Source organism: Salmo salar, chromosome 28 (genome assembly GCF_965601325.2).
Source record: "Salmo salar chromosome 28, fSalSal1, whole genome shotgun sequence".
Lineage (NCBI taxonomy): Eukaryota > Metazoa > Chordata > Actinopteri > Salmoniformes > Salmonidae > Salmo > Salmo salar.
The window spans coordinates 38,917,542-38,934,341 of record NC_138318.1 but is presented as its reverse complement, the minus strand read 5'-3'; the positions used below and the strand labels follow the sequence as shown (position 1 = coordinate 38,934,341).

Below are 16,800 nucleotides of genomic sequence, written 5' to 3'. Positions count from 1 at the left end.
AAAACGAGCTGGCTTATGGTAGAGAAATGAACATTCAATTATTTGGCAACAGCTCTGGTGGACATTCCTGCAGTCAGCATGCCAATTACACGCTCCCTCAAAACTTGAGACATCGGTGGCATTGTGTTGTGTGACACAAATGCACATTTTAGAGTGGCCTTTTATCGTCCCAAGAACAAGGTGCACCTGTGTAATGATCATGCTGTTGAATCAGCTTCTTGATATGCCATACCTGTCAGGTGGATGGATTTATCTTGGCAAATGAGAAATGTTCACTAACAGGGATGTAAACAAATTTATGCACACAATTTGAGAAAAATAAGCTTTTTTGTACGTATGAAATATCTCTGGATTTTTTACAATTTTAGCTCATGAAGCATGGGACCAACACTTCCGTGTTTATATTTTAGTTCAGTATACATACATAGAGACTTGGCAAGACAGAACAAAGAGATTTGAACCAGGTAAGCAATATAAAACTCACCTGTGATAGACCTGCTCTGCGCTCATTGGCTTCTGAGAGAGAGTGTTCTTCTGGTGGAGGAGGGCACCAAGGGTGAGGCAGCCACGCAGGAACTGTGTTCTCACACTGGACAGAGGGTCTGTCACGCTCTGCTCCAAACCACTGAGTTCATGTCACGGCAGGAAAAAAGGGGACCTTTTAGCTTACAAAGAAACACTGACTGCACATCACGTAGAAGTGTACTTTAGGAAGTCTGTAAATCAAGTCTCTCTCTCTCTCTCTCTCTCTCTCTCTCTCACCTGTAGTTGTTCTCCGTGTTGCAGTACTGTGCTATAACATGCTCCAGGCCTTGTTGTAAAAACAGAGCTGCCTCCTCCTCCACAGCCTCTGAGGCTTCCTCCTGTAGCAGTAGAGCCAGACCTGTGAAGAACCTGCCCACACACACACGTTCATGAGTTACCTACCCCTGGCAATGTGACCAATAGGGCCAACCCAGGTCTCCTGCATGCTACAGATTTGTCGTAGCCCGCTGAGCTAAAGCCAAGGATTTAGCTTGAGGAGTTAAAGCAAGTCTGGTTCCCAGAACCAACTGCGTTAAACATACTACAGCGTGTGCTGACCTAAGTGCTGGCTGTGAGGGCCGCAGGGCCAGTCCGGTCTGCAGGTGCTGCAGTGCCTCAGTGTTCCTCTTCTGCAGCAGCAGCATACGCCCCACATGGAGATTGTACTCCCAGAAGTCCTTGTTCAGCGACCAGGCATCCAGGTACTTCAGCAGGGCCCGGTGAATACAGCTCTCTTCGTCCCCTACGCCCGCACTGCCATCCTGAGGTACAAGGGCAGGAACGTCAACCCCCAGTCTGGGTCTGCACCAACAGCGCTCAAACGTAATCTTGAACTAACTGATCATTCTGTTCTATAATTGATTTGAATGGGGCTGTTCCACCGGGAGCCAGCCAGGTCGAGTGATCTCTGTGCCGCTCTACTTACTCCGAGATCAATGAGTGAGAGATCAAAGCCGTTCAGAGGCCCTTCACAGGCTGTTGAAATGTCACACGTCAACTGGGTCCCACATCCATTGGATGTCTCTCTGACATTATAGCGATACATAGATTCATCTCAATGGTCCCTACCAGGTCCCTGATACTAGAAAACCAGGTCCCTGATACTAGAATACCTAGTCCCTGATACTAGAATACCTAGTCCCTGATACTAGAATACCTAGTCCCTGATACTATATTACCTAGTCCCTGATACTAGAATACCTAGTCCCTGATACTATATTACCTAGTCCCTGATACTATATTACCTAGTCCCTGATACTAGAATACCTAGTCCCTGATACTAGAATACCTAGTCCCTGATACTATATTACCTAGTCCCTGATACTAGAATACCTAGTCCCTGATACTAGAATACCTAGTCCCTGATACTAGAATACCTAGTCCCTGATACTATATTACCTAGTCCCTGATACTAGAATACCTAGTCCCTGATACTATATTACCTAGTCCCTGATACTAGAATACCTAGTCCCTGATACTAGAATACCTAGTCCCTGATACTAGAAAACCAGGTCCCTGATACTAGAATACCTAGTCCCTGATACTAGAATACCTAGTCCCTGATACTATATTACCTAGTCCCTGATACTATATTACCTAGTCCCTGATACTAGAATACCTAGTCCCTGATACTATATTACCTAGTCCCTGATACTAGAATACCTAGTCCCTGATACTAGAATACCTAGTCCCTGATACTAGAAAACCAGGTCCCTGATACTAGAATACCTAGTCCCTGATACTAGAATACCTAGTCCCTGATACTAGAATACCTAGTCCCTGATACTAGAATACCTAGTCCCAGATACTATATTACCTAGTCCCAGATAATAGAATACCTAGTCCCTGATACTAGAATACCTAGTCCCTGATACTATATTACCTAGTCCCTGATACTATATTACCTAGTCCCTGATACTAGAATACCAGGTCCCTGATACTAGAAAACCAGGTCCCTGATACTAGAATACCTAGTCCCTGATACTAGAATACCTAGTCCCTGATACTAGAATACCTAGTCCCTGATACTATATTACCTAGTCCCTGATACTATATTACCTAGTCCCTGATACTAGAATACCTAGTCCCTGATACTATATTACCTAGTCCCTGATACTAGAATACCAGGTCCCTGATACTATATTACCTAGTCCCTGATACTAGAATACCTAGTCCCTGATACTAGAATACCAGGTCCCTGATACTATATTACCTAGTCCCTGATACTAGAATACCTAGTCCCTGATACTATATTACCTAGTCCCTGATACTAGAATACCTAGTTCCTGATACTATATTACCTAGTCCCTGATACTAGAATACCTAGTCCCTGATACTAGAATACCTAGTCCCTGATACTAGAATACCTAGTCCCTGATACTATATTACCTAGTCCCTGATACTAGAATACCTAGTCCCTGATACTATATTACCTAGTCCCTGATACTATATTACCTAGTCCCTGATACTAGAATACCTAGTCCCTGATACTATATTACCTAGTCCCTGATACTAGAATACCTAGTCCCTGATACTAGAATACCTAGTCCCTGATACTATATTACCTAGTCCCTGATACTATATTACCTAGTCCCTGATACTATATTACCTAGTCCCTGATACTAGAATACCTAGTCCCTGATACTATATTACCTAGTCCCTGATACTAGAATACCAGATCCCTGATACTAGAATACCTAGTCCCTGATACTAGAATACATAGTCCCTGATACTATATTACCTAGTCCCTGATACTATATTACCTAGTCCCTGATACTAGAATACATAGTCCCTGATACTATATTACCTAGTCCCTGATACTAGAATACCAGATCCCTGATACTAGAATACCTAGTCCCTGATACTAGAATACATAGTCCCTGATACTAGAATACCTAGTCCCTGATACTATATTACCTAGTCCCTGATACTATATTACCTAGTCCCTGATACTAGAATACCTAGTCCCTGATACTATATTACCTAGTCCCTGATACTATATTACCTAGTCCCTGATACTATATTACCTAGTCCCAGATACTATATTACCTAGTCCCTGATACTATATTACCTAGTCCCTGATACTAGCATACCTAGTCCCTGATACTATATTACCTAGTCCCTGATACTATATTACCTAGTCCCTGATACTATATTACCTAGTCCAGATACTATATTACCTAGTCCCAGATACTATATTACCTAGTTCCTGATACTAGCATACCTAGTCCCTGATACTAGAATACCTAGTCCCTGATACTATATTACCTAGTTCCTGATACTAGAATACCTAGTCCCTGATACTAGAATACCTAGTCCCTGATACTAGAATACCAGGTCCCTGATACTATATTACCTAGTCCCTGATACTAGAATACCTAGTCCCTGATACTATATTACCTAGTCCCTGATACTAGAATACCTAGTCCCTGATACTATATTACCTAGTCCCTGATACTATATTACCTAGTCCCTGATACTATATTACCTAGTCCCTGATACTATATTACCTAGTCCCTGATACTAGAATACATAGTCCCTGATGCTATATTACCTAGTCCCTGATACTATATTACCTAGTCCCTGATACTAGAATACCTAGTCCCTGATACCAGAATACCTAGTCCCTGATACTAGAATACATAGTCCCTGATGCTATATTACCTAGTCCCTGATACTAGAATACCTAGTCCCTGATACTATATTACCTAGTCCCAGATACTATATTACCTAGTCCCTGATACTATATTACATAGTCCCTGATGCTATATTACCTAGTCCCTGATACTATATTACCTAGTCCCTGATACTATATTACCTAGTCCCTGATACTATATTACCTAGTCCCTGATACTATATTACCTAGTCCCAGATACTATATTACCTAGTCCCAGATACTATATTACCTAGTCCCAGATACTATATTACCTAGTTCCTGATACTAGCATACCTAGTCCCTGATACTAGAATACCTAGTCCCTGATACTATATTACCTAGTCCCTGATACTATATTACCTAGTCCCTGATACTATATTACCTAGTCCCTGATACTAGAATACCTAGTCCCTGATACTAGCATACCTAGTCCCTGATACTAGAATACCTAGTCCCTGATACTATATTACCTGGTCCCTGATACTATATTACCTGGTCCCTGATACTATATTACCTAGTCCCTGATACTATATTACCTAGTCCCTGATACTATATTACCTAGTCCCAGATACTATATTACCTAGTCCCTGATACTAGAATACCAGTTCCTGATACTATATTACCTAGTCCCTGATACTATATTACCTAGTCCCTGATACTATATTACCTAGTCCCTGATACTAGAATACCTAGTCCCTGATACTATATTACCTAGTCCCAGATACTATATTACCTAGTCCCTGATACTATATTACCTAGTCCCAGATACTATATTACCTAGTCCCTGATACTAGAATACCTAGTCCCTGATACTATATTACCTAGTCCCAGATACTATATTACCTAGTCCCAGATACTATATTACCTAGTCCCTGATACTAGAATACCTAGTCCCAGATACTATATTACCTAGTCCCTGATACTATATTACCTAGTCCCTGATACTATATTACCTAGTCCCTGATACTAGAATACCTAGTCCCTGATACTATATTACCTAGTCCCTGATACTATATTACCTAGTCCCTGATACTATATTACCTAGTCCCAGATACTATATTACCTAGTCCCTGATACTATATTACCTAGTCCCAGATACTATATTACCTAGTCCCTGATACTAGAATACCAGTTCCTGATACTATATTACCTAGTCCCTGATACTATATTACCTAGTCCCTGATACTATATTACCTAGTCCCTGATACTAGAATACCAGTCACACCAGAATCATCATACATGTAGTGGAATTATATTTGCTTAATACAGTGTGGTATTCAAAACCCTTGTGGGGGTTTTCCTGCCCCTTTTTTTTGGAGAAAGACTATTAGACCAATTTACATTTTATTGAGTGAAAGTATTTATTGGTTGTCTTTAATAAGAGAAAATGTAATGACGGTTATCAGTTGATATCTTGGAGAATTTGGGTATTTCGTTTTTTTCAGATTTGAAAGTTGTGTCATTAGATTTGGGATGGGTTGTTGTCGCAAGCAATTCTGGTGGGGGGGGGGGGGGGGGGGGGGGGGGGGGGGGGTTGGGGTCCCTGCTGAAAAAGTGAATACCACTTTCTCAATATAGATCTTTGTAATTGTATGTATTGTGTCTCTGACCTTGCCTGCCTTCTTGGAGAGGAAGATGAACAGGGTCTGGATGTAGTCTGCCTTGCCCGACTGGCCCTGCTCTTTCAGCTGGTGGTACTCTGTGTCCAGGGCCTGTAGCTGGTTCTCCATGGTAGGCGTGCCAGGGAAGCCATGCAGCTTACACACAGCCAGGATGTCATCCTGACGCGCCGTGTACTTGGCACTGCTTAGGTCCTCAACGTCCCCATCAGCCTGGAGGAGGAAACAGAAGAAGAAGAAAATACACATATTCAAATTGGTCATGTTTTGGAGTAAAGGGTGCGTTATACAGGAACAGGGTTGGTAGGTTATTTTCTAAATGTAAACCATTACAGTTACTAGTTACTTGTCCAAAATAGTAATCAGAAGCCTAACTTTTGGATGAATTAAACTCAGTAGTGTAATCTGATTACTTTCAGTCAGTGGCGACCCGTTATTCAGGGCGGGCAGGGCAGAGCCTGTTCTGAGCCTCACATTATTTGGGGGGCTTGCCTGTTTTGCACGTTATTTTGGCATTAATACGTGTCACATATCAGTTTGCAAACAATGTAAAAAAATATATATATATATATATATATATATATATATATATATATATATATATATAATATACCTGTATTTTGGAGTTGCCTTAATCAAGAAAACACAAAAGAAACCATGTTTGTATGGAGCTTTATTAACTCAATTATATAATTGATTAAGGCAACTCCAAAATACAGGTGTTTCACTCTAGCTCAGTGCTTTCTGTGGTGGTGGGGCAAGCCAGCAGAAAATACGGAACGTTTGTGCCGTGATTGGCTCAGTGTTCTGTCACTCATGGGGACACTACGTCACCGCCAAGTCTATTGGAAGAGCGCAAAAATTCTAGCTCCTTGTGTGCTGCCATAGAGTTATATTAGAAGTGCCCATCCAAGAAGGCTCAAGCTCATTGGCCACAGATAAAATGATGTCAATTCATGTTATATGTATGTAACCGATGTGAAATGGCTAGTTAGTTAGCGGTGGTGCGCGCTAATAGCATTTCAATCAGTGACGTCACTCGCTCTGAGACTTGAAGTAGGGTTTCCCCTTGCGTTGCAAGGGCCGCGGCTTTTGTGGCGCGATGGGTAACGATGCTTCGTGGGGTGTCAGTTGTTGATGTGTGCAAGGGTCCCTGGTTCGAGCCCGGGTTGGGGCGAAGAGAGGGACGGAACCTACACTGTTACATGTACAGCAGCTTTGATTGGACTGATCATGTCAACATCATACTTTCAAAATCTTAGCTAGCAGTCATCATCATGAATCAAGTTGACAATCTGCTGGCAAATCCTTTTTAATCATTGTCATATATAGAAAAATAATGAAGAGAAACAATAGATAAAACGTATTGGTGCTAATCGGCCATTGGACATAAACATTACACAACAAGTTGGAAATCACAAATTCAACAATGAGTGGTTTGGCCCTGCGATAGACTAGCGTCCTGTCCAGGGGACTGTACATCAAGCTGCCTCACGCTACAGAATTAGGAGATTGGCCCATAGGGCAGGAGCCTTTCTGGCTTGACCAAGGCTTACTTACTTTCCTCCTCAGTCCGTACATCTCTGCTGCATAGTGTTGCTCCTCCAGGGCCAGCCCCAGGAGGAAGTGGAGTCTGGGGTCTCGGGGCTTGAGCTTGATGGCTGAGGCATAATGGACAGCAGCCTGCTCCAGACAGTCCAGAGGAGACTGACCATCCTCATACTGCAGCAGGTCACCTGGGTAGGTCCGGCACACGCACACACACACGCGCACACGCACACACGCACACATGATGAGGAAAAGGGTTATTCCGTGCCAGCCTAATTTTTACTTTCACTTGTGAAAGATCGCCTGCATCTTTTTGCATGAAATATTAAATGGGTGTAAATTGCTTCTGCAATATCTACCCTGTCACTTTACATTGTTGTCAAGCCCTTTGCATCCCAGAGTAAAATAAAGAGCTTCTATTTTAACACACATGAGGGAAGTATCGCCACCGCTCATGTTCTTTTACAGCCTTTTACACTCTAGAACAATCTAAGCCTCCCTCTCTAACTATGGCTTCATAGCCCTGACACACCAAAGGGTCGTTCCACCTCAAAAAGCACAAGAAAGAGGATTTGGACACCCACCATCTCAGATTGTGTAACAGTATTTGTCGTCTGAAGAGGAAGAATCATCGGACCAAAACGCAGCGTGGTAAGTGTTCATGCTTTCTTTAATAAACTGAACACTAAAACAAAAATAACAAAGAGAAGAACCGAAACAGTTCCGTAAGGTGCAAAACACTAAACAGAAATTAACTACCCACAAAAACCCTGTGGGAAAAGGCTACCTAAGTATGGTTCCCAATCAGAGACAACGATAGACAGCTGTCCCTGATTGAGAACCATACCCGGCCAAAACAAAGAAATACACAAAACATAGAAAAGGGCACATAGAATGCCCATGTCACACCCTGGCCTAACCAAAATAGAGAACAAAACCCTCTCTATGGCCAGGGCGTGACAGATTGGTCTAAAACTTTCTGTAGTGAGAAAAAAAAAATAGATTAGTAACCCTGCAATATTATTTTGTTGGAATATAATTTGATCTCTAAGAAATTAAGCTAATTGATTGCATGCAAATGGGCCATTTTAATGTTATAGGATTCATATAATAGTCAATAAATATATTACCAAACATTCCAATTGGGACCAAACGTTTTTATAACAATGAGTAAGACATGAGAAATCCAAAGGAATTGTCAAAACCCACTGGGAAAGGATGTCAATTCAATGTCTATTCCACAGTGGTTCAACATAATTTAATTGAAATGACGTGGAAACAACGTTGATTGAACCAGTGTGTGCCCAATGAGAAGCCACCCACGGACCCCCCCCCCCCCTACCCAACCAACAACGAGTACACAGGAAGGAACCCAATATGTAATTTAGTCATTTGAGTAAACTCCTTTTAGCGTCGGGATTCTTAAAGAAAGAAATAAAACACCTAACAGCAGGAACAGCACCATCTAGTGGTCAGAACCTGGAAATATCAGGATGTAAGACCTAACAACATAAACGTAACATCACCAAATTCACTGAGAATACATTTCATAGTATGAAGAAACAATACTCCAAGCAGCAGCTCCATACTACTAGTCAGACAGGGAGAACTGATACTGTATACCGGTTGTTGGGGTGGGATTGGTGTGGGGCGTCCGTGTTTGGCTTTTCAAAAAAAAAATGGGATTCCTCATGTCTTACTCATTGTTAGAAACAAGTTTGGTCCACAATTGGATGTTAGGTAATATATTCATTGACTATTATATGAATCCTATACATTAAAATGGCCAATGTGGATGCAATCAATTAGCTTAATTTCTTCAAAGATCAAATGATATTTTAACAAAATAATGTTGCAGGAATGCTAACTTTATCTGTTTCTAACGACAGAAAAGATTTCAGAACAATCTGAGATGGTCAGTGTCATAGCTTGCTGAAATTACATGGAATGACCCCAGTGGACTGACCCCAGTGGACTGACCCCAAAGCCATACGTTCTAAATGAATAATCAGCACGATAGAAAAGAGGAAACTGGTGCTTGTTTCCCTAGACTTCTTGCACTTTGAACTCTGAAAGACTCTTTACTGTTCCTCATTCAAGACCATCATGGAAGACTGTTAAGGTGGCTTTGAATTAGATTTAGGATTAGATTTCAGAATGAGGACCAACGATTCCCATTCAACACTTCTCTGATATCACTTCTCAGATTCAGTGATTAGTCAGGAACAAGTGGACAAAAAAAAAGACAAACAGTGTCCTGCATCATGTCTGGATAGGCCCTTGACGCTAATGCTAACTAGCCTCTCTTCATGTATTTTTCAATAAGCAAGGCTAATTCGCTATGCTAACGCTAACTAGCCTCTCTTTGTGTATTTTTCCAATGGACAAGGCTAATCCGCTATGCTCACAGAGGTTTGGCTTAGCTGCGTTGGATGGAAACTCTTACCGACCTGGTTTGGGCAGACGCTCTCTGTAGAGTTTCAGATTGTCCTGGGCCAGGGAACACAGATTATCGGCACTATCCTGTCCTATTGCCTTTTGAAGTCTCTTCTCCCAGTTATGCACCTGTGGAGAACAAAGGAAATATCCTCACTTATGCAGAATGAATGATGCTTCATCAGCAACACAATAGCAGAGAATCTATCTATCTGATGAGATGACAAAGGTTTGAACAATCTTAGCAACAACGATGATAGCGAACAGAGCAAGATATGAAAAATAGGCAACGCTTTACAATATTTCAGTTCTCTGTAGGACATCAATTATATAAATACCTTGTATCAGTGAGTAATCCATAACTAGAGTGTTGCACTGTAATTACATAGCTTTAGTCATTTTCAAAGTCTAAACCTCTATCATAGGTAACCATATGTAAAGTGTTCTTATTACCTCCAAGGTGTGTTTGGTCTCTATCTCCAAGCAGGTCGAGGATGCAAAATGCTTCTTGTACCAGCTTGTCTCAGTGACGTCCTGAAAGAAAGGTACATTTAAAGCTGAAATCCACATAAGAGGAAACTGTGCCACTATTCAACCCAGCACATACAGTATGTTATGTTATTGTTTTTGTTTTGATGGAGAGGAGGAGGAGGAGGAGGAGAGGAGGAGGAAAGGATGAGGAGAGGATGAGGAGGAGAGGAGGAGGAGAGGAGGAGGAGAGGATGAGGAGGAGAGGAGGAGTAGCATACATTGGGGTGGCAGGTAGCCTAGTGGTTAGAGCGTTAGGTCAGTAACAGAAAGGTTGCTAGATCGAATCCCCGAGCTGACAAGGTAAAAATCTGTCGTTCTGCCCCTGAACAAGGCTGTCATTGTAAATAAGAATTTGTTCTTAACTGAATTGCCTAGTTAAATAAAGGTTAAATAGAAATCCAGCATCATGTTAAAAACAACATCCAGTACATATTCTGCTGTTTTGTCAATGTCAGGGGGGGGGGGGGGGGGGGAAACGGTGTAAGTTGTTTAAAGGTATTCTTTGTTGTGGTTGTAATATCTCAAACGGACGTGGAAGTTTCACCATTACGTATTCCAGCATTAAAGATTGCATTAATAAGGGATTAAGATTACATTAATATTTCACACAGACATGCAATGCGGCAAGTTTTATTACGGGACGGTCATTTGGTTAAAGCACTTCAACCTACAGGCTGAAACGTACCTGAGGTAAGCACCAATGTTAAAGCACGAGAAGAGCCTAGATATCGATGGCTGGGATTTCAGTCCTCTGCACATACGTGCGCACTCACTCACTCACACACACAGACACACACACACACGTCAATGTTTCATGCTGACCTTTTGGTCCAGGTCCGCTGAGGGTTTGTGTGGACACTCCAGTGCATGTGACCCCACTTCAGCCAGTTTCATCACACTCTCACATCCTTTGAAGAGGTAACAGAGACATATTCCATGATTAATGACAAACACACAGTAGATGTGGTCCCTTCTCTAACTGCTGATTAGCTGATATTGATAATGAGTGAAATTCGAACATTACAACATTCTTTCGATATAATAAATAATCTTATTTGAGAAAGTAATCATCGTTCTGGCTTGTGACAGTGTACCTCGGTATGCAAAGAAGCACTTGACCAGGGCAGAAGACATGGTCTTGTCCAGATCGTGTTCCAGAACCTTCCATCTGTCTCCGAGGGGACACTCGTTTAGCGGGTCGACCTTCGACCTTCTCGCCAGCATGTCAATGTAGGGGGCTGAGAACAGGTGCTGTGGATCACTGCAGAAAACAGTGTCTGAGTCTCAATTGATGAGAAAGAATCCATGCACATTGATAAATAACCTTGCCTGAGACCAGGGCCCATATTCATAAAGCGACTCAGAGTATGAATGCTGATCTAGGATCAGTTTTTCCTTTCAGATAATATTGAATAACATTTTATAAACAAGGGGGACTTGATCCTAGATCAGCACTGCTCTGAGCTTCTGTGTGACTATGGGCCCTGAAGAGTAAGAGACCTGGGTTCGAACCTATAGTATAGTACCGTCAAATTGAAATCTGGACCTCGAAGTCAGTCCCACTGCTTTTTTCTTAATTCTTCCCCTCTAACAGGGACTAATTTAGTGGGTGCCACTAATTATCAGGTAGAACAGAACACCAGCAGTACTCTGGAACTCCAGGGTAGGATTATAATACCCCTGCCATAGTAACTCTACCTCCAGGGTAGGATTAGAATACCCCTGCCATAGTAACTCTACCTCCAGGGTAGGATTAGAATACCCCTGCTATAGTAACTCTACCTCCAGGGTAGGATTAGAATACCCCTGCTATAGTAACTCTACCTCCAGGGTAGGATTAGAATACCCCTGCTATAGTAACTCTACCTCCAGGGTAGGATTAGAATACCCCTCCTATAGTAACTCTACCTCCAGGGTAGGATTAGAATACCCCTGCTATAGTAACTCTACCTCCAGGGTAGGATTTAGAATACCCCTGCTATAGTAACTCTACCTCCAGGGTAGGATTAGAATACCCCTGCTATAGTAACTCTACCTCTGGTAGGATTAGAATACCCCTGCTATAGTAACTCTACCTCTGGTAGGATTAGAATACCCCTGCTATAGTAACTCTACCTCCAGGGTAGGATTAGAATACCCCTGCTATAGTAACTTTACCTCCAGGGTAGGATTAGAATACCCCTGCTATAGTAACTCTTCCTTCAAGGTTAGAATTAGAATACCCCTGCTATAGTAACTCTACCTCCAGGGCAGGATTATAATACCCCTGCTATAGTAACTTTACCTCTGGTAGGATTAGAATACCCCTGCTATAGTAACTTTACCTCTGGTAGGATTAGAATACCCCTGCTATAGTAACTCTACCTCCAGGGTAGGATTAGAATACCCCTGCTATAGTAACTCTACCTCCAGGGTAGGATTTAGAATACCCCTGCTATAGTAACTCTACCTCCAGGGTAGGATTAGAATACCCCTGCTATAGTAACTCTACCTCCAGGGTAGGATTAGAATACCCCTGCTATAGTAACTTTACCTCTGGTAGGATTAGAATACCCCTGCTATAGTAACTTTACCTCCAGGGTGGGATTAGAATACCCCTGCTATATTAACTTTACCTCTGGTAGGATTATAATACCCCTGCTATATTAACTCTACCTCCAGGGTAGGATTAGAATACCCCTGCTATAGTATCTCTACCTCCAGGGTAGGATTAGAATACCCCTGCTATAGTAACTCTACCTCTGGTTGATGGATATGGGTCTGTAGAGGGCCGTCAGAGTGACAGGGCACTCATAGTACACCTGCTCTTTCACATCACTGAAAGACACAGCCATGGGAATCTGCTCTCGTATCACCAACACATAGTACATCTAGGAGTGGTTTTGAAAGAGACATTCTTTAATCCATCAGAAATCACTGAATATTTGATGTATCATTATATCTAAAGTCCACAAAGATTTAGCAAAGGTTTCCATAAAAATGTTGCCAGTACAGTAGCAGTTTGTGTAATTACCTGAGAATTGCTGCCATCTGCTGATAAGACCTTGATACTGAGGCTAGTTTCTCCAACAGTCAATAGAGAAGGTTGTGAATCACTTTCTTCATTCACTGAAACTTTCATGTTTCTATCAGGAACCTTGGGCAGTATGGTCACCGAGTTACAGTAGAAAGGAACTGTGCCTAAATGAAAAAAGATTTCCAGGTTTAAAAAAAAAAACCTGCACATTATATAAGTCATAGAATAAGTCATGAGAATAAAATTGAATACATACTTTATTTTCATATCTTTTTTTTTTAAATGCATATCCACTTACTTGAGTAATCATAGATGTTTGCCGAAAATGTAGGTTGTAATTGAACATTTCCTTCGATTGTAAGGTCACTCAACTCTGCAGTCCTCGCAGACAGTTTGGTGACTTCAATGCAATATTTTTTGGAGGTGCCATCCTCGGCTACCACCTCTATTTCAACCAAATTCAACCCATCATTCAGTCTGATGGACTTTGAGCCATCACCACAACGCTGAAAATATCAAATGTATAGATTTGCAAGAGCATGAAGAAAACAATGATGTGCGTAGTACACAGTGTAGGATATCTTATAGTATTAAACAAATATTCGCATCCAAACGTTACTTTGTTGAGACTTACTATTTTATAACAGGCTCCGCAGTCACTTGTGAGCAGGTCCAATGTAACCCGGTCGACATCGCTTGTTACAGTAACTTTGTAAGTTGTTACATCTGCTTTGAACGCAGGCTGCAACGTCTGTCCCGAAATTGCAAGTTTCTCCAAATCACAATTGTCCATTTTAGCTTTTCTTTAAAGCTGTTTGAAACTATTTTTTTGTTGTTATATTCTAGGATTTCTGTAAACAGTCGCACATACACTGACGGACTGACATTTCAGTGTCTGTATGTAACCATGGAAACAAGCTAGTTTTTGAAATACGGAAAGCCGTTTGGGTCAAACGCTATTAAAAGGCCGATAAGTCCTGTTAATGATGCCATTGCCACCTAAATTAATCATTCTTCTAACTTTACTGTTAAAATAGCCAGCATAGCCTATGGAAGTACATTTTGTGTCTTTTTTTTTCGAGAGCATTTTTTAATTTTCTTTCAAAAATAATTGTTCTGAAACCCAAAATGAGGCCTCAAAGTAAAAAATATTGCAATCAAATATTTTGTAATAGAATGCAAAACTGTATGTATTTTATTCCACAAAAATAGTTATACAACAAAAAATGTATTTCAAATAAATAATATATTTGGCTAGACTGCCCCCTTTGCATCCTTTGGGATTTGGGTCAGCGCTCTAATACATCTTATAGACACATGAAACCATCGAATGAAATGCAGTAATTTTTAATATTTTTAGTGTTCTTTTTTTTTTGTGCTTTTGAAACTTTTTTGTTGTTGATTGAAACACCAGTTCTTCGTGTGCACTTTTGACCCCACAGCTGTGGGCGTTCTTCAGTCCAACTTCTACATAGCTAAGTTAGTCGTTAGCTCCTAAGATTCAGTGTCGGTTCATAACATTCTACTATATCACATACTGTACATACATACCGTAGAATGATAAATCATGCCATTATTATTCTCAAGCTAACCAAAAGCATTTAGCTACGAACGCCTGTTCTCGCCATTTTCAACTGAATTCATCTAACTTTCTTTCATGGCAACTCATAAGTAGGCCATGTCCTATTAGTTTCATAGTGGATATATAATCATATTTCATGGTAACTCATAAGCCATGTCCTATTAGTTTCATAGTGGATATATAATCATATTTCATGGTAACTCATAAGCCATGTCCTATTAGTTTCATAGTGGATATATAATCATATTTCATGGCAACTCATAAGTAGGCCATGTCCTATTAGTTTCATAGTCGATATATAGTACATACAGTACTGTACAGAAGGGTTAGGCACATGTAAAATTCTGTAAAACACATACGTTTCTAAATGTAAAAACAATACTATGAAGGAACATTTTCTTACTTCACCTTCTCTTATATCCAGAGTATCAGGTGAAATATTTGCAGTGAGCCTTGTACAAGGTGGACCGTCTCCACGATTTATGCAGGAGTAGTGTTACCACACTGGTGACCGTGACCCTGAAGGACCTTAACAAAAAGGGTAGTGTACATGACACAGAGTTGTCCCCATTAAGCGAAACGGTGTGTTGATGAAATTGAAAGCATATTCTTGTCATTAATCTTTCAGCAATTAGTTAGTTGTGTTTGAAAAATAAACTGTGCTTTCAGATCGAAGATGCCTTTGACCTTTGACCTGTCACCCTACACTGAAGGAATCCTCAACTGTGGCTACACAAGCCCCATCAACTTGGATCACAAGGAGAGCATAATAAGGTATGTGCAATGTTTTCTTATTTTAACAAAGCATCCGTTAGCCTTCGTGTGTTGATACATTTGATCTGAGTTGAAATTGTGTTTTTAAAATTCAATTATTCTTATATTGCAACAACCCACAATTTGTGTCAACTGATTTCATTCTATATGTTTTTTGGGGAGTACATTATCATGACCAATCATACAAGAACACCAAGGTTTCTCTAGTAAAATATACAAATCTCAGTGACTGTCCATGTCTCTATCCGTTTCATTTTGTAAAGAGACATTTTACTACATGCAACCACAAAACTTACTCTGATGCTTCAGCAGCTGCGTGAAGGCTTTTGAAGTCTACAACCTAATTGAGGTGATGCAGAAGATGCAGAAGGAATGTCGCAATCTCTTTGTGATTGGGTACATGGTAATTAACAAACTGGGCTGTTTAATATTCTGCCTACTAAATCTGATTGTTATTTATGGGGTCCTGGTTTTGGTCAGGTGACCTGTGTATCAGAAATATAGTGAAAGTAATATATGTCTTGGAATTTTAGATAGTCAAAACTCGAACTCAATGTCTATGGTTAATGCACACTACGTTATCTCAAACCTGGCCCCAGAGATGAGTGAAAGTGGTTCTCTAAAACAGAGATGGAAATCTTGGATTTCTTTCAAGATTTCCTCCAAGAACTTGATGGTATGTATTTTTTTTAGCATGTTTCTACTTGTGCTTACTCCTTGCTTTTGTTACTGTAGTATGTCATGTTTTTGTCTTTAAACTCAAATGAGCTGCACCATAGGAACGATGTCAATGTAACACTTCAAACTGTTATTTTGTTTTCAGTTTATATTGCACTGACCCTTTATACATTTGTCGTCCCCCCCAATATAAATATGCTAAACCAGATGGGAAAGTGAGCCTGCCTGTGGCTAAAGACAATGAAGAGAAAGAAGACAATGGAGAACCATTCTTCTGTTCCCAGTGTAATGCAGTGGCTGACAGGGCAGGCACACACACACACACCTGCTTGTCTCAGATAGAGAACAGTTCAAGATAGTGGTCATTTTGGACCACTCGTGTCTACAACGCATGCCTAACCACACTGTTTGTTACCCTGTTGTTAGTGTACGCACC

The 16,800-nt window shown here is 40.9% G+C and overlaps 1 protein-coding gene across 2 annotated transcripts in view; it reads right to left on the bottom strand.

Annotated features, from left to right (window-relative positions):
- The window catches only part of LOC106590859 (uncharacterized), a 36,270-nt gene extending 22,011 nt beyond the window's left edge, over positions 1–14,259 (bottom strand). The window contains exons 1-13 of one of the 2 annotated variants that reach the window (XM_082970593.1): positions 13,965–14,259; positions 13,629–13,836; positions 13,328–13,494; positions 13,054–13,184; positions 11,409–11,575; positions 11,137–11,222; positions 10,237–10,317; positions 9,798–9,912; positions 7,360–7,535; positions 5,791–6,012; positions 1,084–1,286; positions 763–894; positions 485–625 (exon numbers count right to left, since the gene is read on the bottom strand). In XM_082970593.1, the coding sequence (XP_082826719.1) occupies positions 485–625; positions 763–894; positions 1,084–1,286; positions 5,791–6,012; positions 7,360–7,535; positions 9,798–9,912; positions 10,237–10,317; positions 11,137–11,222; positions 11,409–11,575; positions 13,054–13,184; positions 13,328–13,494; positions 13,629–13,836; positions 13,965–14,123 (1,988 nt within the window). In that variant the 5' untranslated portion in view covers positions 14,124–14,259. The remainder of the gene's footprint in view (positions 1–484; positions 626–762; positions 895–1,083; positions 1,287–5,790; positions 6,013–7,359; positions 7,536–9,797; positions 9,913–10,236; positions 10,318–11,136; positions 11,223–11,408; positions 11,576–13,053; positions 13,185–13,327; positions 13,495–13,628; positions 13,837–13,964) is intronic. The other variant, XM_045710286.2, reaches the window with a different exon arrangement.
- Positions 14,260–16,800: the final 2,541 nt, after the last annotated feature.